This window comes from Salmo salar, chromosome 20 (assembly GCF_965601325.2).
Source record: "Salmo salar chromosome 20, fSalSal1, whole genome shotgun sequence".
Taxonomy (NCBI): Eukaryota; Metazoa; Chordata; class Actinopteri; order Salmoniformes; family Salmonidae; genus Salmo; species Salmo salar.
Window position 1 is genome coordinate 93474655 of NC_138310.1, and position 23868 is coordinate 93498522.

At 42.9% G+C, this 23868-nt stretch overlaps 1 protein-coding gene across 1 annotated transcript in view; it reads left to right on the top strand.

Annotated features, from left to right (window-relative positions):
• The window catches only part of tenm4 (teneurin transmembrane protein 4), a 653198-nt gene that overhangs the window by 539199 nt on the left and 90131 nt on the right, over positions 1–23868 (top strand). Inside the window, 4 exon segments of the mRNA XM_082966126.1 lie at positions 17537–17638; positions 17836–18012; positions 18695–19101; positions 19483–19674. Coding sequence (XP_082822252.1) covers positions 17537–17638; positions 17836–18012; positions 18695–19101; positions 19483–19674 — 878 coding nt within the window.

The following is a 23868-nucleotide window of genomic DNA, read 5'->3' on the forward strand; positions in this document are numbered from 1 at the left end:
CCCAGAGAGTTATAATACTAGATGGTTTTAGAGGGAGTTCATCACCCAGAGAGTTATAATACTAGATGGTTTTAGAGGGAGTTCATCACCCAGAGAGTTATAATACTAGATGGTTTTAGAGGGAGTTCATCACCCAGAGTTATAATACTAGATGGTTTTAGAGGGAGTTCATCACCCAGAGTTATAATACTAGATGGTTTTAGAGGGAGTTCATCACCCAGAGTTATAATACTAGATGGTTTTAGAGGGAGTTCATCACCCAGAGAGTTATAATACTAGATGGTTTTAGAGGGAGTTCATCACCCAGAGAGTTATAATACTAGATGGTTTTAGAGGGAGTTCATCACCCAGAGAGTTATAATACCAGATGGTTTTAGAGGGAGTTCATCACCCAGAGTTATAATACCAGATGGTTTTAGAGGGAGTTCATCACCCAGAGTTATAATACTAGATGGTTTTAGAGGGAGTTCATCACCCAGAGAGTTATAATACCAGATGGTTTTATAGGGAGTTCATCACCCAGAGAGTTATAATACCAGATGGTTTTAGAGGGAGTTCATCACCCAGAGAGTTATAATACCAGATGGTTTTAGAGGGAGTTCATCACCCAGAGAGTTATAATACCAGATGGTTTTAGAGGGAGTTCATCACCCAGAGTTATAATACTAGATGGTTTTAGAGGGAGTTCATCACCCAGAGTTATAATACCAGATGGTTTTAGAGGGAGTTCATCACCCAGAGTTATAATACTAGATGGTTTTAGAGGGAGTTCATCACCCAGAGAGTTATAATACTAGATGGTTTTAGAGGGAGTTCATCACCCAGAGAGTTATAATACTAGATGGTTTTAGAGGGAGTTCATCACCCAGAGAGTTATAATACTAGATGGTTTTAGAGGGAGTTCATCACCCAGAGTTATAATACCAGATGGTTTTAGAGGGAGTTCATCACCCAGAGAGTTATAATACTAGATGGTTTTAGAGGGAGTTCATCACCCAGAGTTATAATACCAGATGGTTTTAGAGGGAGTTCATCACCCAGAGAGTTATAATAAAGCTAGATGGTTTTAGAGGGAGTTCATCACCCAGAGAGTTGTAATACTAGATGGTTTTAGAGGGAGTTCATCACCCAGAGAGTTATAATAAAGCTAGAAGGTTTTAGAGGGAGTTCATCACCCAGAGAGTTACAATAGTAGATGGTTTTAGAGGGAGTTCATCACCCAGAGAGTTACAATAGTAGATGGTTTTAGAGGGAGTTCATCACCCAGAGTTGTAATACTAGATGGTTTTAGAGGGAGTTCATCACCCAGAGAGTTATAATACCAGATGGTTTTAGAGGGAGTTCATCACCCAGAGAGTTATAATAAAGCTAGATGGTTTTAGAGGGAGTTCATCACCCAGAGAGTTATAATACTAGATGGTTTTAGAGGGAGTTCATCACCCAGAGAGTTATAATACTAGATGGTTTTAGAGGGAGTTCATCACCCAGAGTTATAATACTAGATGGTTTTAGAGGGAGTTCATCACCCAGAGTTATAATACTAGATGGTTTTAGAGGGAGTTCATCACCCAGAGAGTTATAATACTAGATGGTTTTAGAGGGAGTTCATCACCCAGAGAGTTATAATACTAGATGGTTTTAGAGGGAGTTCATCACCCAGAGAGTTATAATACCAGATGGTTTTAGAGGGAGTTCATCACCCAGAGTTATAATACCAGATGGTTTTAGAGGGAGTTCATCACCCAGAGTTATAATACTAGATGGTTTTAGAGGGAGTTCATCACCCAGAGAGTTATAATACCAGATGGTTTTATAGGGAGTTCATCACCCAGAGAGTTATAATACCAGATGGTTTTAGAGGGAGTTCATCACCCAGAGAGTTATAATACCAGATGGTTTTAGAGGGAGTTCATCACCCAGAGAGTTATAATACCAGATGGTTTTAGAGGGAGTTCATCACCCAGAGTTATAATACTAGATGGTTTTAGAGGGAGTTCATCACCCAGAGTTATAATACCAGATGGTTTTAGAGGGAGTTCATCACCCAGAGTTATAATACTAGATGGTTTTAGAGGGAGTTCATCACCCAGAGAGTTATAATACTAGATGGTTTTAGAGGGAGTTCATCACCCAGAGAGTTATAATACTAGATGGTTTTAGAGGGAGTTCATCACCCAGAGAGTTATAATACTAGATGGTTTTAGAGGGAGTTCATCACCCAGAGTTATAATACCAGATGGTTTTAGAGGGAGTTCATCACCCAGAGAGTTATAATACTAGATGGTTTTAGAGGGAGTTCATCACCCAGAGTTATAATACCAGATGGTTTTAGAGGGAGTTCATCACCCAGAGAGTTATAATAAAGCTAGATGGTTTTAGAGGGAGTTCATCACCCAGAGAGTTGTAATACTAGATGGTTTTAGAGGGAGTTCATCACCCAGAGAGTTATAATAAAGCTAGAAGGTTTTAGAGGGAGTTCATCACCCAGAGAGTTACAATAGTAGATGGTTTTAGAGGGAGTTCATCACCCAGAGAGTTACAATAGTAGATGGTTTTAGAGGGAGTTCATCACCCAGAGTTGTAATACTAGATGGTTTTAGAGGGAGTTCATCACCCAGAGAGTTATAATACCAGATGGTTTTAGAGGGAGTTCATCACCCAGAGAGTTATAATAAAGCTAGATGGTTTTAGAGGGAGTTCATCACCCAGAGAGTTGTAATACTAGATGGTTTTAGAGGGAGTTCATCACCCAGAGAGTTATAATACTAGATGGTTTTAGAGGGAGTTCATCACCCAGAGAGTTATAATACCAGATGGTTTTAGAGGGAGTTCATCACCCAGAGAGTTATAATACTAGATGGTTTTAGAGGGAGTTCATCACCCAGAGAGTTATAATACTAGATGGTTTTAGAGGGAGTTCATCACCCAGAGAGTTATAATAAAGCTAGAAGGTTTTAGAGGGAGTTCATCACCCAGAGAGTTACAATAGTAGATGGTTTTAGAGGGAGTTCATCACCCAGAGAGTTGTAATACTAGATGGTTTTAGAGGGAGTTCATCACCCAGAGAGTTATAATAAAGCTAGAAGGTTTTAGAGGGAGTTCATCACCCAGAGAGTTACAATAGTAGATGGTTTTAGAGGGAGTTCATCACCCAGAGAGTTACAATAGTAGATGGTTTTAGAGGGAGTTCATCACCCAGAGTTGTAATACTAGATGGTTTTAGAGGGAGTTCATCACCCAGAGAGTTATAATACTAGATGGTTTTAGAGGGAGTTCATCACCCAGAGAGTTATAATACTAGATGGTTTTAGAGGGAGTTCATCACCCAGAGAGTTATAATACTAGATGGTTTTAGAGGGAGTTCATCACCCAGAGAGTTATAATACTAGATGGTTTTAGAGGGAGTTCATCACCCAGAGAGTTATAATACTAGATGGTTTTAGAGGGAGTTCATCACCCAGAGTTATAATACTAGATGGTTTTAGAGGGAGTTCATCACCCAGAGTTATAATACTAGATGGTTTTAGAGGGAGTTCATCACCCAGAGTTATAATACTAGATGGTTTTAGAGGGAGTTCATCACCCAGAGAGTTATAATACTAGATGGTTTTAGAGGGAGTTCATCACCCAGAGAGTTATAATACTAGATGGTTTTAGAGGGAGTTCATCACCCAGAGAGTTATAATACCAGATGGTTTTAGAGGGAGTTCATCACCCAGAGTTATAATACCAGATGGTTTTAGAGGGAGTTCATCACCCAGAGTTATAATACTAGATGGTTTTAGAGGGAGTTCATCACCCAGAGAGTTATAATACCAGATGGTTTTATAGGGAGTTCATCACCCAGAGAGTTATAATACCAGATGGTTTTAGAGGGAGTTCATCACCCAGAGAGTTATAATACCAGATGGTTTTAGAGGGAGTTCATCACCCAGAGAGTTATAATACCAGATGGTTTTAGAGGGAGTTCATCACCCAGAGTTATAATACTAGATGGTTTTAGAGGGAGTTCATCACCCAGAGTTATAATACCAGATGGTTTTAGAGGGAGTTCATCACCCAGAGTTATAATACTAGATGGTTTTAGAGGGAGTTCATCACCCAGAGAGTTATAATACTAGATGGTTTTAGAGGGAGTTCATCACCCAGAGAGTTATAATACTAGATGGTTTTAGAGGGAGTTCATCACCCAGAGAGTTATAATACTAGATGGTTTTAGAGGGAGTTCATCACCCAGAGTTATAATACCAGATGGTTTTAGAGGGAGTTCATCACCCAGAGAGTTATAATACTAGATGGTTTTAGAGGGAGTTCATCACCCAGAGTTATAATACCAGATGGTTTTAGAGGGAGTTCATCACCCAGAGAGTTATAATAAAGCTAGATGGTTTTAGAGGGAGTTCATCACCCAGAGAGTTGTAATACTAGATGGTTTTAGAGGGAGTTCATCACCCAGAGAGTTATAATAAAGCTAGAAGGTTTTAGAGGGAGTTCATCACCCAGAGAGTTACAATAGTAGATGGTTTTAGAGGGAGTTCATCACCCAGAGAGTTGTAATACTAGATGGTTTTAGAGGGAGTTCATCACCCAGAGAGTTATAATAAAGCTAGAAGGTTTTAGAGGGAGTTCATCACCCAGAGAGTTACAATAGTAGATGGTTTTAGAGGGAGTTCATCACCCAGAGAGTTACAATAGTAGATGGTTTTAGAGGGAGTTCATCACCCAGAGTTGTAATACTAGATGGTTTTAGAGGGAGTTCATCACCCAGAGAGTTATAATACTAGATGGTTTTAGAGGGAGTTCATCACCCAGAGAGTTATAATACTAGATGGTTTTAGAGGGAGTTCATCACCCAGAGAGTTATAATACTAGATGGTTTTAGAGGGAGTTCATCACCCAGAGAGTTATAATACTAGATGGTTTTAGAGGGAGTTCATCACCCAGAGAGTTATAATACTAGATGGTTTTAGAGGGAGTTCATCACCCAGAGTTATAATACTAGATGGTTTTAGAGGGAGTTCATCACCCAGAGTTATAATACTAGATGGTTTTAGAGGGAGTTCATCACCCAGAGTTATAATACTAGATGGTTTTAGAGGGAGTTCATCACCCAGAGAGTTATAATACTAGATGGTTTTAGAGGGAGTTCATCACCCAGAGAGTTATAATACTAGATGGTTTTAGAGGGAGTTCATCACCCAGAGAGTTATAATACCAGATGGTTTTAGAGGGAGTTCATCACCCAGAGTTATAATACCAGATGGTTTTAGAGGGAGTTCATCACCCAGAGTTATAATACTAGATGGTTTTAGAGGGAGTTCATCACCCAGAGAGTTATAATACCAGATGGTTTTATAGGGAGTTCATCACCCAGAGAGTTATAATACCAGATGGTTTTAGAGGGAGTTCATCACCCAGAGAGTTATAATACCAGATGGTTTTAGAGGGAGTTCATCACCCAGAGAGTTATAATACCAGATGGTTTTAGAGGGAGTTCATCACCCAGAGTTATAATACTAGATGGTTTTAGAGGGAGTTCATCACCCAGAGTTATAATACCAGATGGTTTTAGAGGGAGTTCATCACCCAGAGTTATAATACTAGATGGTTTTAGAGGGAGTTCATCACCCAGAGAGTTATAATACTAGATGGTTTTAGAGGGAGTTCATCACCCAGAGAGTTATAATACTAGATGGTTTTAGAGGGAGTTCATCACCCAGAGAGTTATAATACTAGATGGTTTTAGAGGGAGTTCATCACCCAGAGTTATAATACCAGATGGTTTTAGAGGGAGTTCATCACCCAGAGAGTTATAATACTAGATGGTTTTAGAGGGAGTTCATCACCCAGAGTTATAATACCAGATGGTTTTAGAGGGAGTTCATCACCCAGAGAGTTATAATAAAGCTAGATGGTTTTAGAGGGAGTTCATCACCCAGAGAGTTGTAATACTAGATGGTTTTAGAGGGAGTTCATCACCCAGAGAGTTATAATAAAGCTAGAAGGTTTTAGAGGGAGTTCATCACCCAGAGAGTTACAATAGTAGATGGTTTTAGAGGGAGTTCATCACCCAGAGAGTTACAATAGTAGATGGTTTTAGAGGGAGTTCATCACCCAGAGTTGTAATACTAGATGGTTTTAGAGGGAGTTCATCACCCAGAGAGTTATAATACCAGATGGTTTTAGAGGGAGTTCATCACCCAGAGAGTTATAATAAAGCTAGATGGTTTTAGAGGGAGTTCATCACCCAGAGAGTTGTAATACTAGATGGTTTTAGAGGGAGTTCATCACCCAGAGAGTTATAATACTAGATGGTTTTAGAGGGAGTTCATCACCCAGAGAGTTATAATACCAGATGGTTTTAGAGGGAGTTCATCACCCAGAGAGTTATAATACTAGATGGTTTTAGAGGGAGTTCATCACCCAGAGAGTTATAATACTAGATGGTTTTAGAGGGAGTTCATCACCCAGAGAGTTATAATAAAGCTAGAAGGTTTTAGAGGGAGTTCATCACCCAGAGAGTTACAATAGTAGATGGTTTTAGAGGGAGTTCATCACCCAGAGAGTTGTAATACTAGATGGTTTTAGAGGGAGTTCATCACCCAGAGAGTTATAATAAAGCTAGAAGGTTTTAGAGGGAGTTCATCACCCAGAGAGTTACAATAGTAGATGGTTTTAGAGGGAGTTCATCACCCAGAGAGTTACAATAGTAGATGGTTTTAGAGGGAGTTCATCACCCAGAGTTGTAATACTAGATGGTTTTAGAGGGAGTTCATCACCCAGAGAGTTATAATACTAGATGGTTTTAGAGGGAGTTCATCACCCAGAGAGTTATAATACTAGATGGTTTTAGAGGGAGTTCATCACCCAGAGAGTTATAATACTAGATGGTTTTAGAGGGAGTTCATCACCCAGAGAGTTATAATACTAGATGGTTTTAGAGGGAGTTCATCACCCAGAGAGTTATAATACTAGATGGTTTTAGAGGGAGTTCATCACCCAGAGTTATAATACTAGATGGTTTTAGAGGGAGTTCATCACCCAGAGTTATAATACTAGATGGTTTTAGAGGGAGTTCATCACCCAGAGTTATAATACTAGATGGTTTTAGAGGGAGTTCATCACCCAGAGAGTTATAATACTAGATGGTTTTAGAGGGAGTTCATCACCCAGAGAGTTATAATACTAGATGGTTTTAGAGGGAGTTCATCACCCAGAGAGTTATAATACCAGATGGTTTTAGAGGGAGTTCATCACCCAGAGTTATAATACCAGATGGTTTTAGAGGGAGTTCATCACCCAGAGTTATAATACTAGATGGTTTTAGAGGGAGTTCATCACCCAGAGAGTTATAATACCAGATGGTTTTATAGGGAGTTCATCACCCAGAGAGTTATAATACCAGATGGTTTTAGAGGGAGTTCATCACCCAGAGAGTTATAATACCAGATGGTTTTAGAGGGAGTTCATCACCCAGAGAGTTATAATACCAGATGGTTTTAGAGGGAGTTCATCACCCAGAGTTATAATACTAGATGGTTTTAGAGGGAGTTCATCACCCAGAGTTATAATACCAGATGGTTTTAGAGGGAGTTCATCACCCAGAGTTATAATACTAGATGGTTTTAGAGGAAGTTCATCACCCAGAGAGTTATAATACTAGATGGTTTTAGAGGGAGTTCATCACCCAGAGTTATAATACTAGATGGTTTTAGAGGGAGTTCATCACCCAGAGTTATAATACTAGATGGTTTTAGAGGGAGTTCATCACCCAGAGTTATAATACTAGATGGTTTTAGAGGGAGTTCATCACCCAGAGAGTTATAATACTAGATGGTTTTAGAGGGAGTTCATCACCCAGAGAGTTATAATACTAGATGGTTTTAGAGGGAGTTCATCACCCAGAGAGTTATAATACCAGATGGTTTTAGAGGGAGTTCATCACCCAGAGTTATAATACCAGATGGTTTTAGAGGGAGTTCATCACCCAGAGTTATAATACTAGATGGTTTTAGAGGGAGTTCATCACCCAGAGAGTTATAATACCAGATGGTTTTATAGGGAGTTCATCACCCAGAGAGTTATAATACCAGATGGTTTTAGAGGGAGTTCATCACCCAGAGAGTTATAATACCAGATGGTTTTAGAGGGAGTTCATCACCCAGAGAGTTATAATACCAGATGGTTTTAGAGGGAGTTCATCACCCAGAGTTATAATACTAGATGGTTTTAGAGGGAGTTCATCACCCAGAGTTATAATACCAGATGGTTTTAGAGGGAGTTCATCACCCAGAGTTATAATACTAGATGGTTTTAGAGGGAGTTCATCACCCAGAGAGTTATAATACTAGATGGTTTTAGAGGGAGTTCATCACCCAGAGAGTTATAATACTAGATGGTTTTAGAGGGAGTTCATCACCCAGAGAGTTATAATACTAGATGGTTTTAGAGGGAGTTCATCACCCAGAGTTATAATACCAGATGGTTTTAGAGGGAGTTCATCACCCAGAGAGTTATAATACTAGATGGTTTTAGAGGGAGTTCATCACCCAGAGTTATAATACCAGATGGTTTTAGAGGGAGTTCATCACCCAGAGAGTTATAATAAAGCTAGATGGTTTTAGAGGGAGTTCATCACCCAGAGAGTTGTAATACTAGATGGTTTTAGAGGGAGTTCATCACCCAGAGAGTTATAATAAAGCTAGAAGGTTTTAGAGGGAGTTCATCACCCAGAGAGTTACAATAGTAGATGGTTTTAGAGGGAGTTCATCACCCAGAGAGTTACAATAGTAGATGGTTTTAGAGGGAGTTCATCACCCAGAGTTGTAATACTAGATGGTTTTAGAGGGAGTTCATCACCCAGAGAGTTATAATACCAGATGGTTTTAGAGGGAGTTCATCACCCAGAGAGTTATAATAAAGCTAGATGGTTTTAGAGGGAGTTCATCACCCAGAGAGTTGTAATACTAGATGGTTTTAGAGGGAGTTCATCACCCAGAGAGTTATAATACTAGATGGTTTTAGAGGGAGTTCATCACCCAGAGAGTTATAATAAAGCTAGAAGGTTTTAGAGGGAGTTCATCACCCAGAGAGTTACAATAGTAGATGGTTTTAGAGGGAGTTCATCACCCAGAGAGTTGTAATACTAGATGGTTTTAGAGGGAGTTCATCACCCAGAGAGTTATAATAAAGCTAGAAGGTTTTAGAGGGAGTTCATCACCCAGAGAGTTACAATAGTAGATGGTTTTAGAGGGAGTTCATCACCCAGAGAGTTGTAATACTAGATGGTTTTAGAGGGAGTTCATCACCCAGAGAGTTATAATAAAGCTAGAAGGTTTTAGAGGGAGTTCATCACCCAGAGAGTTACAATAGTAGATGGTTTTAGAGGGAGTTCATCACCCAGAGAGTTACAATAGTAGATGGTTTTAGAGGGAGTTCATCACCCAGAGTTGTAATACTAGATGGTTTTAGAGGGAGTTCATCACCCAGAGAGTTATAATACTAGATGGTTTTAGAGGGAGTTCATCACCCAGAGAGTTATAATACTAGATGGTTTTAGAGGGAGTTCATCACCCAGAGAGTTATAATACTAGATGGTTTTAGAGGGAGTTCATCACCCAGAGAGTTATAATACTAGATGGTTTTAGAGGGAGTTCATCACCCAGAGAGTTATAATACCAGATGGTTTTAGAGGGAGTTCATCACCCAGAGTTATAATACTAGATGGTTTTAGAGGGAGTTCATCACCCAGAGTTATAATACTAGATGGTTTTAGAGGGAGTTCATCACCCAGAGTTATAATACTAGATGGTTTTAGAGGGAGTTCATCACCCAGAGTTATAATACTAGATGGTTTTAGAGGGAGTTCATCACCCAGAGAGTTATAATACTAGATGGTTTTAGAGGGAGTTCATCACCCAGAGAGTTATAATACTAGATGGTTTTAGAGGGAGTTCATCACCCAGAGAGTTATAATACCAGATGGTTTTAGAGGGAGTTCATCACCCAGAGTTATAATACCAGATGGTTTTAGAGGGAGTTCATCACCCAGAGTTATAATACTAGATGGTTTTAGAGGGAGTTCATCACCCAGAGAGTTATAATACCAGATGGTTTTATAGGGAGTTCATCACCCAGAGAGTTATAATACCAGATGGTTTTAGAGGGAGTTCATCACCCAGAGAGTTATAATACCAGATGGTTTTAGAGGGAGTTCATCACCCAGAGTTATAATACCAGATGGTTTTAGAGGGAGTTCATCACCCAGAGTTATAATACTAGATGGTTTTAGAGGGAGTTCATCACCCAGAGAGTTATAATACTAGATGGTTTTAGAGGGAGTTCATCACCCAGAGAGTTATAATACTAGATGGTTTTAGAGGGAGTTCATCACCCAGAGAGTTATAATACTAGATGGTTTTAGAGGGAGTTCATCACCCAGAGTTATAATACCAGATGGTTTTAGAGGGAGTTCATCACCCAGAGAGTTATAATACTAGATGGTTTTAGAGGGAGTTCATCACCCAGAGTTATAATACCAGATGGTTTTAGAGGGAGTTCATCACCCAGAGAGTTATAATAAAGCTAGATGGTTTTAGAGGGAGTTCATCACCCAGAGAGTTGTAATACTAGATGGTTTTAGAGGGAGTTCATCACCCAGAGAGTTATAATAAAGCTAGAAGGTTTTAGAGGGAGTTCATCACCCAGAGAGTTACAATAGTAGATGGTTTTAGAGGGAGTTCATCACCCAGAGAGTTACAATAGTAGATGGTTTTAGAGGGAGTTCATCACCCAGAGTTGTAATACTAGATGGTTTTAGAGGGAGTTCATCACCCAGAGAGTTATAATACCAGATGGTTTTAGAGGGAGTTCATCACCCAGAGAGTTATAATAAAGCTAGATGGTTTTAGAGGGAGTTCATCACCCAGAGAGTTATAATACTAGATGGTTTTAGAGGGAGTTCATCACCCAGAGAGTTATAATACTAGATGGTTTTAGAGGGAGTTCATCACCCAGAGTTATAATACTAGATGGTTTTAGAGGGAGTTCATCACCCAGAGTTATAATACCAGATGGTTTTAGAGGGAGTTCATCACCCAGAGAGTTATAATACTAGATGGTTTTAGAGGGAGTTCATCACCCAGAGTTATAATACCAGATGGTTTTAGAGGGAGTTCATCACCCAGAGTTATAATACTAGATGGTTTTAGAGGGAGTTCATCACCCAGGGAGTTATAATACCAGATGGTTTTAGAGGGAGTTCATCACCCAGAGAGTTATAATACTAGATGGTTTTAGAGGGAGTTCATCACCCAGAGAGTTATAATACCAGATGGTTTTAGAGGGAGTTCATCACCCAGAGAGTTATAATAAAGCTAGATGGTTTTAGAGGGAGTTCATCACCCAGAGAGTTATAATACCAGATGGTTTTAGAGGGAGTTCATCACCCAGAGAGTTATAATAAAGCTAGATGGTTTTAGAGGGAGTTCATCACCCAGAGAGTTATAATACTAGATGGTTTTAGAGGGAGTTCATCACCCAGAGAGTTATAATACTAGATGGTTTTAGAGGGAGTTCATCACCCAGAGTTATAATACTAGATGGTTTTAGAGGGAGTTCATCACCCAGAGTTATAATACCAGATGGTTTTAGAGGGAGTTCATCACCCAGAGTTATAATACTAGATGGTTTTAGAGGGAGTTCATCACCCAGAGAGTTATAATACCAGATGGTTTTAGAGGGAGTTCATCACCCAGAGAGTTATAATACAACCTTTTAGAGGGTTTAGTTTTAGTGACCGTCTGTCCCTGTGTTGGTGTCTGAGGGTGTAGTCAGGGGGTAGGTGGTGTGGGGTGTGCTTGGGTTACAGAATGTGTGAAGAGAGGAAGAGGGGCTGGGGAACGATTCCTCTCATCACTCATCTCCTGGGCGGTCTGTCGGTGTGAAAACCCCTTTCAGCCAGCCAAGCAGCATATACCATCTCATCTCTCCTGAGCCTCATCAGCTTCCTCTATCTCGCCACCTCCACACTCATTAAATATTCAACCACCAGTGTTGACAGGAAATAGGTTTTAAGAAATGTAAAATCCTCCCTTCCTTCTTGTCCTCCTCTCATTCCCAGAGTCTGTCTGTCTGTCTGTCTGTCTGTCTGTCTGTCTGTCTGTCTGTCTGTCTGTCTGTCTGTCTGTCTGTCTGTCTGTCTGTCTGTCTGTCTGTCTGTCTGTCTGTCTGTCTGTCTGTCTGTCTGTCTGTCTGTCTGTCTGTCTGTCTGTCTGTCTGTCTGTCTGTCTGTCTGTTCTGTCTGTCCTGTCTGTTGTGAGGATAAGAGAGGAGGAGAGAGAAGAGTAGAGGATGGGAACAGAGGTACCTAGAGGTAGTGTAGGACTGCATCCCAAATGGTACCCTATTCCCTATATAGTGCACTGCCTTTGACCAGGGCCCCGCTTAGGGAATAAGGAGCCATGCCAGACATAGCGAGTAGATCTGCAAGTAGCCCAGAAACTGGGAATGAAGATTGAGCACCCAAGTTTGAGTCAAGACTGTACTGATGGCTCCCCCCAGAATCTATGGAAGCAGCGTTGGCCTGCTACATTTCAAAATGAGGGATGTGTGAGGACAGGCTGACTGGCTGGGTATATCTCAGCCGACGCATGTCATCGGTCGGTGAACATTCTCCAGGAATGTGTTTTCCTGGAACCTGCTGTGTTGGGAGGCTGAATCTGCGTCCACAACGGCACCCTATTCCTATATGTAGTGTGCTAGGTCTGTCCAGGGGCCATAAGGCACTACAGAGGGAATAGGGTACCATTTGGAATTCAGCCAGGCTGAGGCAGACTGTTGAGTGTTGTATTTTATGTTGGGGTTGGGTTGGCCTTGCTATTTATGTTGGGGTTGGGTTGGCCTTGCTATTTATGTTGGGGTTGGGTTGGCCTAGCTATTTATGTTGGGGTTGGGTTGGCCTTGCTATTTATGTTGGGGTTGGGTTGGCCTTGCTATTTATGTTGGGGTTGGGTTGGCCTTGCTATTTATGTTGGGGTTGGGTTGGCCTTGCTATTTATGTTGGGGTTGGGTTGGCCTTGCTATTTATGTTGGGGTTGGGTTGGCCTTGCTATTTATGTTGGGGTTGGGTTGGCCTTGCTATTTATGTTGGGGTTGGGTTGGCCTTGCTATTTATGTTGGGGTTGGGTTGGCCTAGCTATTTATGTTGGGGTTGGGTTGGCCTTGCTATTTATGTTGGGGTTGGGTTGGCCTTGCTATTTATGTTAGTGTTGGGTTGGCCTAGCTATTTATGTTGGGGTTGGGTTGGCCTTGCTATTTATGTTGGGGTTGGGTTGGCCTTGCTATTTATGTTAGTGTTGGGTTGGCCTTGCTATTTATGTTGGGGTTGGGTTGGCCTTGCTATTTATGTTGGTGTTGGGTTGGCCTTGCTATTTATGTTGGTGTTGGGTTGGCCTAGCTCTTAATGTTGGGGTTGGGTTGGCCTTGCTATTTATGTTGGTGTTGGGTTGGCCTTGCTATTTATGTTGGTGTTGGGTTGGCCTTGCTATTTATGTTAGTGTTGGGTTGGCCTTGCTATTTATGTTGGTGTTGGGTTGGCCTTGCTATTTATGTTAGTGTTGGGTTGGCCTTGCTATTTATGTTGGTGTTGGGTTGGCCTAGCTCTTAATGTTGGGGGAAGGGGGGAGGCCTAGCTCTTTATGTTGGGGTTGGGATGGGGGGGGCCTAGCTCTTAATGTTGGGGGAAGGGGGGAGGCCTAGCTCTTAATGTTGGGGGATGGGGGGGGGGCCTAGCTCTTTATGTTGGGGTTGGGATGGGGGGGAAGGTTTATCTATCTGTGTTGGGGTTGGGATGGGGGATGGGGGGGAGGGGATGGGGGGAGGTCTATCTATCTGTGTTTTTATTGGAGGCTGGAGGCTTGTAGAATGCAGGCAGGCAGAGCTGCTGGGATCAGCTTGTGAAGTGGAATTTAACGTGGCATCCTGAGCTTATTTCACATTTATCAGTTAGAAACTATTTCCCCCGGGCCATTTTAATCCACAAGTCAGCGATTTGAAGTTTTTCTTCAATGTTTTGCTGATGTATTGTTTAACTATTGTCAGTTGAAGGTTGAACCCACTTTGTGACCAAATCAAAACCCTGTATCTTCCTCTATAGACAGTCACTGTAATATTCTCTCTCTCACAGTGTTGGATTCTGCAGGATTTTCACCTGCTGTATTTAGCTTTCTTTTGTTATACACAGTCTATAAAAAACCCTTCAAAGTATTCTCTTAAATTGAGTATGGATTTCTGTTTGACAAAGCCAAGTTCATGACATGATTTATCACTATGTTAAGATATTAGTAGATACTTTAGGGATTGCTCCCAAATCAATTTCTGAGGTTGGGGTTGAGGGGAAGGTCTAGCTATTTATGTTGGGGTTGGGATGGGGGGAAGGCCTAGCTATTTATTTTGGGGTTGGGATGGGGGGAAGGCCTAGCTATTTATGTTGTGGTTGGGTTGGGGGGAAGGTCTAGCTATTTATGTTGGGTTGGGGGGAAGGTCAAGCTATTTATGTTGGGGTTGGGGGAAGGTCAAGCTATTTATGTTGGGGGAAGGTCTAGCTATTTATGTTGGGGTTGGGATGGGGGGAAGGTCTAGCTATTTATGTTGGGGTTGGGGGGAAGTCAAGCTATTTATGTTGGGGGAAGGTCTAGCTATTTATGTTGGGGTTGGGGGGAAAGTCAAGCTATTTATGTTGGGGATGGGGGGAAGGTCAAGCTATTTATGTTGGGTTGGGTTGGGGGGAAGGTCTAGCTATTTATGTTGGGGTTGGGATGGGGGGAAGGTCAAGCTATTTATGTTGGGTTGGGTTGGGGGGAAGGTCTAGCTATTTATGTTGGGTTGGGTTGGGGGGAAGGTCAAGCTATTTATGTTGGGTTGGGTTGGGGGGAAGGTCTAGCTATTTATGTTGGGGTTGGGATGGGGGGAAGGTCTAGCTATTTATGTTGGGTTGGGTTGGGGGGAAGGCCTAGCTATTTATGTTGGGTTGGGGGGAAGGTCAAGCTATTTATGTTGGGTTGGGATGGGGGGAAGGCCTAGCTATTTATGTTGGGTTGGGTTGGGGGGAAGGTCTAGCTATTTATGTTGGGTTGGGATGGGGGGAAGGTCTAGCTATTTATGTTGGGTTGGGTTGGGGGGAAGGTCTAGCTATTTATGTTGGGTTGGGATGGGGGGAAGGTCTAGCTATTTATGTTGGGTTGGGGGGAAGGTCAAGCTATTTATGTTGGGTTGGGATGGGGGGAAGGTCTAGCTATTTATGTTGGGTTGGGGGGAAGGTCTAGCTATTTATGTTGGGTTAGGGGGAAGGTCTAGCTATTTATGTTGGGGTTGGGATGGGGGGAAGGTCTAGCTATTTATGTTGGGTTGGGGGAAGGCCTAGCTATTTATGTTGGGTTGGGGGGAAGGTCTAGCTATTTATGTTGGGTTGGGGGGAAGGTCTAGCTATTTATGTTGGGGTTGGGATGGGGGATGGGGGGAGGTCTATCTATCTGTGTTTTTATTGGAGGCTGGAGGCTTGTAGAATGCAGGCAGGCAGAGCTGCTGGGATCAGCTTGTGAAGTGGAATTTAACGTGGCATCCTGAGCTTATTTCACATTTATCAGTTAGAAACTATTTCCCCCGGGCCATTTTAATCCACAAGTCAGCAATTTGAAGTTTTTCTTCAATGTTTTGCTGATGTATTGTTTAACTATTGTCAGTTGAAGGTTGAACCCACTTTGTGACCAAATCAAAACCCTGTATCTTCCTCTATATTTTACCTTTATTTTACTAGGCAAGTCAGTTAACAACAGATTTGTACCTTGTCAGCTCAGGGATTTGAACTTGCAACCTTTCGGTTACTAGTCCAACGCTCTAACCACAGGGCTACGCTGTCGCCCCAGTCACCATGATATTCTCTCTATCATAGTGTTGGATTCTGCAGGATTTTCACCTGCTGTATTTAGCTTTCTTTTGTTATACACAGTCTAATAAAATACCCTTCAAAGTATTCTCTTAAATTGAGTATGGATTTCTGTTTGACAAAGCCAAGTTCATGACATGATTTACCACTATGTTAAGATATTAGTAGATACTTTAGGGATTGCTCCCTAATCAATTTCTGAGGTTGGAGGTTTGTGAACTTTGCATTAACCGACCCACTTTGAAAGATTGCTCAGGTGTAGTAATTGCAAGGTAATTTGATCCTGCGCTGTCGTATTTCCCAGTTGTAGGATGAGGAATCCAAATCATCCAGCTCTCATGTAATAAAGCTGTCCGGCCATCGAGAAATGCTCTTTCTATTTCCCGGTAAATGAAGATCTCTTCCTTGTTTTTGTTCCCCAGCCCTGCTATTGAAATCCAACGCTTCATATTGAGAGGCGTGTGTGAGGGGGGTGGTGGTGGGTGGGGAAGGGGTGCGGCGGCTATTATTTTCATAACAATAAGTCATAATTTGGGAGGCTGGAGGTGAGCAGTGCCTTTCATTTCATAAGTAGTCCTCCATTTTCTCTTCAAGGACATTACCTCCCGCCGTGTTTTTCCATTAACAAATTAATGACCCACAGCTGACAGAGGTGTCCACTGTGAGGCGATGGAGGGCTGAGGTGTGTCGATAGTCATCTCCTCCCTAAATGAAATGGTTTTAGCTCCCAGGCCTGTGGGAGCTGTTACGAGATAGCTGGATGTTTTCAAACACTATCTACCAGTCCTGTAAATCCTTTTCAACACCTATTGTTGCCCCCCCCCCCCCCTCCCCCTCCCCCAAGGCTTTTGTTTTCCTCTCAGATGAATGTGAAAAATGTGTACATCGATACAAAACATGCTTTCAGTTTTGGACCTGAAGCACCTGTCCTCACATGGGTTGGTGTCTGTCTGTCTGTCTGTCTGTCTGTCTGTCTGTCTGTCTGTCTGTCTGTCTGTCTGTCTGTCTGTCTGTCTGTCTGTCTGTCTCTGTCTGTCTGTATCCCCTCAGGTGCATCTGGAGTGGTCCACTCACCTCTCAGACCTCTTATCACATCTCTACTGTCTCCTCTCCTCACATCTCTACTGTCTGTTGTTGACCTCTCCTCACATCTCTACTGTCTGTTGATGACCTCTCCTCACATCTCTACTGTCTGTTGTTGACCTCTCCTCACATCTCTACTGTCTGTTGTTGACCTCTCCTCACATCTCTACTGTCTCCTCTCCTCACATCTCTACTGTCTGTTGTTGACCTCTCCTCACATCTCTACTGTCTGTTGTTGACCTCTCCTCACATCTCTACTGTCTCCTCTCCTCACATCTCTACTGTCTGTTGTTGACCTCTCCTCACATCTCTACTGTCTGTTGATGACCTCTCCTCACATCTCTACTGTCGGTGCCTCTCCTCACATCTCTACTGTCGGTGCCTCTCATCACATCTCTACTGTCTGTTGTTGACCTCTCCTCACATCTCTACTGTCTGTTGTTGACCTCTCATCACACCCGTCAGTCCCATGGACAACTCTCACTACGTTGTGTGTCTGTTCCTCTGTAGGTGCGTCTGGAGTGGCCCACTGACCTGGCCGTCAGTCCCATGGATAACTCTCTGTACGTCCTGGATAACAATGTGGTACTGCAGATCTCTGAGAACCACCAGGTGAGGAAACAAAACACTTAACACTAGACTGTTGTACACTAGACTTTACTTGATAATATTGTGATATGTGGTTGTTTTACCTACGTAAGTTCAATACACTGACCTTAGTTGAATGCACTGATTGTAATTCCCTCTGGATAAGAGTGTTAGACCGTCTGATACATTTAAATGATTCAAATGTCAAATGTAACCACCAGGTGCGTATCGTGGCAGGGAGGCCCATGCACTGCCAGGTGCCCGGCCTGGATCACTTCCTGGTCAGCAAGGTGGCCGTCCACGCCACCCTGGAGTCTGCCAACGCTCTCGCCGTCTCTCACAATGGCATCCTGTATATCTCCGAGTCAGACGAGAAGAAGATCAACCGTGTGAGACAGGTGAGATAGAGAAACAACTTCTTGCTTTTACCTGGATTTACCTGGGTCATCATACCTGGATTTACCTGGGTCATCATACCTGGATTTACCTGGGTCATCATACCTGGATTTACCTGGGTCATCATACCTGGATTTACCTGGGTCATCATACCTGGATTTACCTGGGTCATCATACCTGGACTTATCTGGGTCTATCATATCTGGACTTACCTGGGTCTTCATACCTGGATTTACCTGGGCCCATCATACCTGGACTTACCTGGGTCTATCATACCTGGACTTACCCAGTCTCACAAGATAACCCTTTAAAATCTGTTATAATCTCAACCCAGCACAGCCAGAAGAGGACTGGCCACCCCTCATAGCCTGGTTACTCTCTAGGTTTCTTCCTAGGTTTTGGCCTTTCTAGGGAGTTTTTCCTAGCCACCGTGCTTCTACACCTGCATTGCTTGCTGTTTGGGGTTTTGGGCTGGATTTCTGTATAGCACTTTGTGACATAGGCTGATGTAAAAAGAGCTTTATAAATACATTTGATTGATTGATTGATTGATTGATTACCTAGACTACTATTTTACTGTTTACTATTTTACTTGCAATGATCGTTGAATGCGCTGTAATACTCTCTGTCCGGACAAGACGGAGCATATTTTACTTGCATGTAAACATTTCCTGTAAATTTCAGGTGTCCACCAACGGAGAGATTTCATTGGTGGCCGGGGCGCCCAGCGGCTGTGACTGTAATAACGACGCTAACTGTGACTGTTACTCCGGCGACGATGGCTACGCGAAAGATGCCAAAGTCAACGCCCCGTCTTCATTGGCTGTCTCCCCTGATGGTGAACTCTTCATCGCCGACCTTGGCAACATCCGTATTCGTTCCGTCCGACGGAACAAACCTTACCTGAACCCACTCAGCATGTACGAGGTCTCCTCCCCCATTAGTGATGAGCTCTATCTCTTCGACTCCAATGGTAGTCACATCTATACTCAGAGTCTGACCACTGGGGACGACCTCTACAACCTGACCTACTCCGGAGAGGGAGACCTGGCCAGCATCACAGATCAGAACAACAACATAGTGACCATCAGGTGTCCTGCTTTTATCTATTTTATTGTTACACTAGTCTATTATTTGACTAATTGAATTGTTATCTTAGTTTTATATTTTTTTCTTCTCACCTTTTTATTAGTTTATTTGTTAAGAACTTTCAACTGCATGTGTTGTCAGAAAATATGCTATATACACTGTAGATGGAGAGATTGATTGATTGATTGATTGATTGATTGATTGATTGATTGATTCTTTGATTGATTGATTCATTCATTGATTCTTTGATTGATTGATTGATTGATTGATTCATTCATTGATTCATTGATTCTTTGATTGATTGATTGATTGATTGATTGATTCTTTAATTGATTGATTGATTGATTCATTCATTGCGATTGATTGATTGATTGATTGATCAGGAGGGATACAACAGGGATGCCTCTGTGGTTGATGGTGCCCGACGGACAGACTTTCTGGTTCACCATTGGGACCAACAACGCCCTGAAGACCATCGCTGCACAGGGACAGGAGCTGGCCATGATGACCTATCATGGGAGTTCCTCATTACTGGCTACGAAGACTAACGACAACGGATGGACCACCTTCTATGAGTAAGTAGACTAAATATTTTGTTTACCCCAAACACACCTGCATCCCAAAGCAATTTCAGTACAAATCTATGTGCCAGGCTCCCAGCTGACTTGATTACAGACTAAGGCTTTGCAGTAGCTGCATTAGATCAAAGCTGAATTCTTAATGGGCTTTTCTCTGACAATCCCCCCCCCCCCCACCCCCAAAATCATGTTACTATGGATACCATCACTTGGCTTGCCTCAGAGCTGGAAACATTGGTGTCTGTTTCAAAGTAACACTAAAAGTTTAAGCAAAGGGGGGGCTTTAGTTTAGTTGGCTGGTGGGTGGCTTTAGTTTAGTTGGCTGGTGGGTGGGTGGCTTTAGTTTAGTTGGCTGGTGGGTGGGTGGCTTTAGTTTAGTTGGCTGGTGGGTGGGTGGCTTTAGTTTAGTTGGCTGGTGGGTGGCTTTAGTTTAGTTGGCTGGTGGGTGGGTGGCTTTAGTTTAGTTGGCTGGTGGGTGGGTGGCTTTAGTTTAGTTGGCTGGTGGGTGGCTTTAGTTTAGTTGGCTGGTGGGTGGCTTTAGTTTAGTTGGCTGGTGGGTGGCTTTAGTTTAGTTGGCTGGTGGGTGGCTTTAGTTTAGTTGGCTGGTGTGTGGGTGGCTTTAGTTTAGTTGGCTGGTGGGTGGCTTTAGTTTAGTTGGCTGGTGGGTGGGTGGCTTTAGTTTAGTTGGCTGGTGGGTGGGTGGCTTTAGTTTAGTTGGCTGGTGGGTGGCTTTAGTTTAGTTGGCTGGTGGGTGGCTTTAGTTTAGTTGGCTGGTGGGTGGGTGGCTTTAGTTTAGTTGGCTGGTGGGTGGCTTTAGTTTAGTTGGCTGGTGGGTGGGTGGCTTTAGTTTAGTTGACTGGTGGGTGGCTTTAGTTTAGTTGGCTGGTGGGTGGCTTTAGTTTAGTTGGCTGGTGGGTGGCTTTAGTTTAGTTGGCTGGTGGGTGGCTTTAGTTCAGTTGGCTGGTGGGTGGCTTTAGTTTAGTTGGCTGGTGGGTGGGTGGCTTTAGTTCAGTTGGCTGGTGGGTGGGTGGCTTTAGTTTAGTTGGCTGGTGGGTGGCTTTAGTTTAGTTGGCTGGTGGGTGGCTTTAGTTTAGTTGGCTGGTGGGTGGCTTTAGTTTAGTTGGCTGGTGGGTGGGTGGCTTTAGTTTAGTTGGCTGGTGGGTGGGTGGCTTTAGTTTAGTTGGCTGGTGGGTGGGTGGCTTTAGTTTAGTTGGCTGGTGGGTGGCTTTAGTTTAGTTGGCTGGTGGGTGGCTTTAGTTTAGTTGGCTGGTGGGTGGCTTTAGTTTAGTTGGCTGGTGGGTGGGTGGCTTTAGTTTAGTTGACTGGTGGGTGGCTTTAGTTTAGTTGGCTGGTGGGTGGGTGGCTTTAGTTTAGTTGGCTGGTGGGTGGCTTTAGTTTAGTTGGCTGGTGGGTGGGTGGCTTTAGTTTAGTTGGCTGGTGGGTGGATGGCTTTAGTTCAGTTGGCTGGTGGGTGGCTTTAGTTTAGTTGGCTGGTGGGTGGCTTTAGTTTAGTTGGCTGGTGGGTGGCTTTAGTTTAGTTGGCTGGTGGGTGGGTGGCTTTAGTTTAGTTGGCTGGTGGGTGGGTGGCTTTAGTTTAGTTGGCTGGTGGGTGGCTTTAGTTCAGTTGGCTGGTGGGTGGCTTTAGTTTAGTTGGCTGGTGGGTGGCTTTAGTTCAGTTGGCTGGTGGGTGGGTGGCTTTAGTTTAGTTGGCTGGTGGGTGGCTTTAGTTTAGTTGGCTGGTGGGTGGCTTTAGTTTAGTTGGCTGGTGGGTGGGTGGCTTTAGTTTAGTTGGCTGGTGGGTGGGTGGCTTTAGTTTAGTTGGCTGGTGGGTGGCTTTAGTTTAGTTGGCTGGTGGGTGGCTTTAGTTTAGTTGGCTGGTGGGTGGCTAGTTTAGTTGGCTGGTGGGTGGCTTTAGTTTAGTTGGCTGGTGGGTGGGTGGCTTTAGTTTAGTTGGCTGGTGGGTGGGTGGCTTTAGTTTAGTTGGCTGGTGGGTGGCTTTAGTTTAGTTGGCTGGTGGGTGGGTGGCTTTAGTTTAGTTGGCTGGTGGGTGGGTGGCTTTAGTTTAGTTGGCTGGTGGGTGGCTTTAGTTTAGTTGGCTGGTGGGTGGGTGGCTTTAGTTTAGTTGGCTGGTGGGTGGGTGGCTTTAGTTTAGTTGGCTGGTGGGTGGCTTAGTTTAGTTGGCTGGTGGGTGGCTTTAGTTTAGTTGGCTGGTGGGTGGCTTTAGTTTAGTTGGCTGGTGGGTGGCTTTAGTTTAGTTGGCTGGTGGGTGGCTATAGTTTAGTTGGCTGGTGGGTGGCTTTAGTTTAGTTGGCTGGTGGGTGGCTTTAGTTTAGTTGGCTGGTGGGTGGCTTTAGTTTAGTTGGCTGGTGGGTGGGTGGCTTTAGTTTAGTTGGCTGGTGGGTGGCTTTAGTTTAGTTGGCTGGTGTGTGGGTGGCTTTAGTTTAGTTGGCTGGTGGGTGGCTTTAGTTTAGTTGGCTGGTGTGTGGGTGGCTTTAGTTTAGTTGGCTGGTGGGTGGCTTTAGTTTAGTTGGCTGGTGGGTGGGTGGCTTTAGTTTAGTTGGCTGGTGGGTGGCTTTAGTTTAGTTGGCTGGTGGGTGGGTGGCTTTAGTTTAGTTGGCTGGTGGGTGGGTGGCTTTAGTTTAGTTGGCTGGTGGGTGGCTTAGTTTAGTTGGCTGGTGGGTGGCTTTAGTTTAGTTGGCTGGTGGGTGGCTTTAGTTTAGTTGGCTGGTGGGTGGCTTTAGTTTAGTTGGCTGGTGGGTGGCTATAGTTTAGTTGGCTGGTGGGTGGCTTTAGTTTAGTTGGCTGGTGGGTGGCTTTAGTTTAGTTGGCTGGTGGGTGGCTTTAGTTTAGTTGGCTGGTGGGTGGCTTTAGTTTAGTTGGCTGGTGGGTGGCTTGTCATCATCTCTCTTAGGAATGTAATACAGGACCTGTACGAGACAGGATGTAATTCAAATGAAATCAGATTGTGTTTGTCATATGTGCAGAATACAACAGGTGTAGTAGACCTCACAGTGAAATGCTGAATACAACAGGTGTAGTAGACCTTACCGTGAAATGCTGAATACAACAGGTGTAGTAGACCTTACAGTGAAATGCTGAATACAACAGGTGTAGACCTCACAGTGAAATGCTGAATACAACAGGTGTAGTAGACCTTACAGTGAAATGCTGAATACAACAGGTGTAGTAGACCTCACAGTGAAATGCTGAATACAACAGGTGTAGTAGACCTTACCGTGAAATGCTGAATACAACAGGTGTAGTAGACCTTACTGTGAAATGCTGAATACAACAGGTGTAGTAGACCTCACAGTGAAATGCTGAATACAACAGGTGTAGTAGACCTCACAGTGAAATGCTGAATACAACAGGTGTAGTAGACCTCACAGTGAAATGCTGAATACAACAGGTATAGTAGACCTCACAGTGAAATGCTGAATACAACAGGTGTAGTAGACCTTACAGTGAAATGCTGAATACAACAGGTGTAGTAGACCTCACAGTGAAATGCTGAATACAACAGGTGTAGTAGACCTTACAGTGAAATGCTGAATACAACAGGTGTAGTAGACCTTACAGTGAAATGCTGATGACCTTACAGTGAAATATAACAGGTGTAGTAGACCTTACCGTGAAATGCTTACTTACAAGCCCTTAACCAACAATGAGGTTTTAAGAAAAATAACAATTAGGAAACATATTTACTAAATATCCTATTAGCTCTCATATCAATCAGACTTGTAGGACCTGTTTGAGTGTTGGATAGAGATATTTTGTCTGAAATGACTAAAGGACTGTATTGAGGAAAAGCCCTATAAATTAGTGTAATGCTATAGTCAGTGCAAATGAAGTCTATAGATCTGACCACATGTTTAATGGTAGATATGACCACATGTTTAATGGTAGATATGATCACATGTTTATTGGTAGATATGACCACATGTTTAATGGTAGATATGACCACATGTTTAATGGTAGATCTGAACACATGTTTAATGGTAGATATAACCACATGTTTAATGGTAGATATGACCACATGTTTAATGGTAGATATGACCACATGTTTATTGGTAGATATGAACACATGTTTAATGGTAGATATGACCACATGTTTAATGGTAGATATCACCACATGTTTAATGGTAGATATGACCACATGTTTATTGGTAGATATGAACACATGTTTAATGG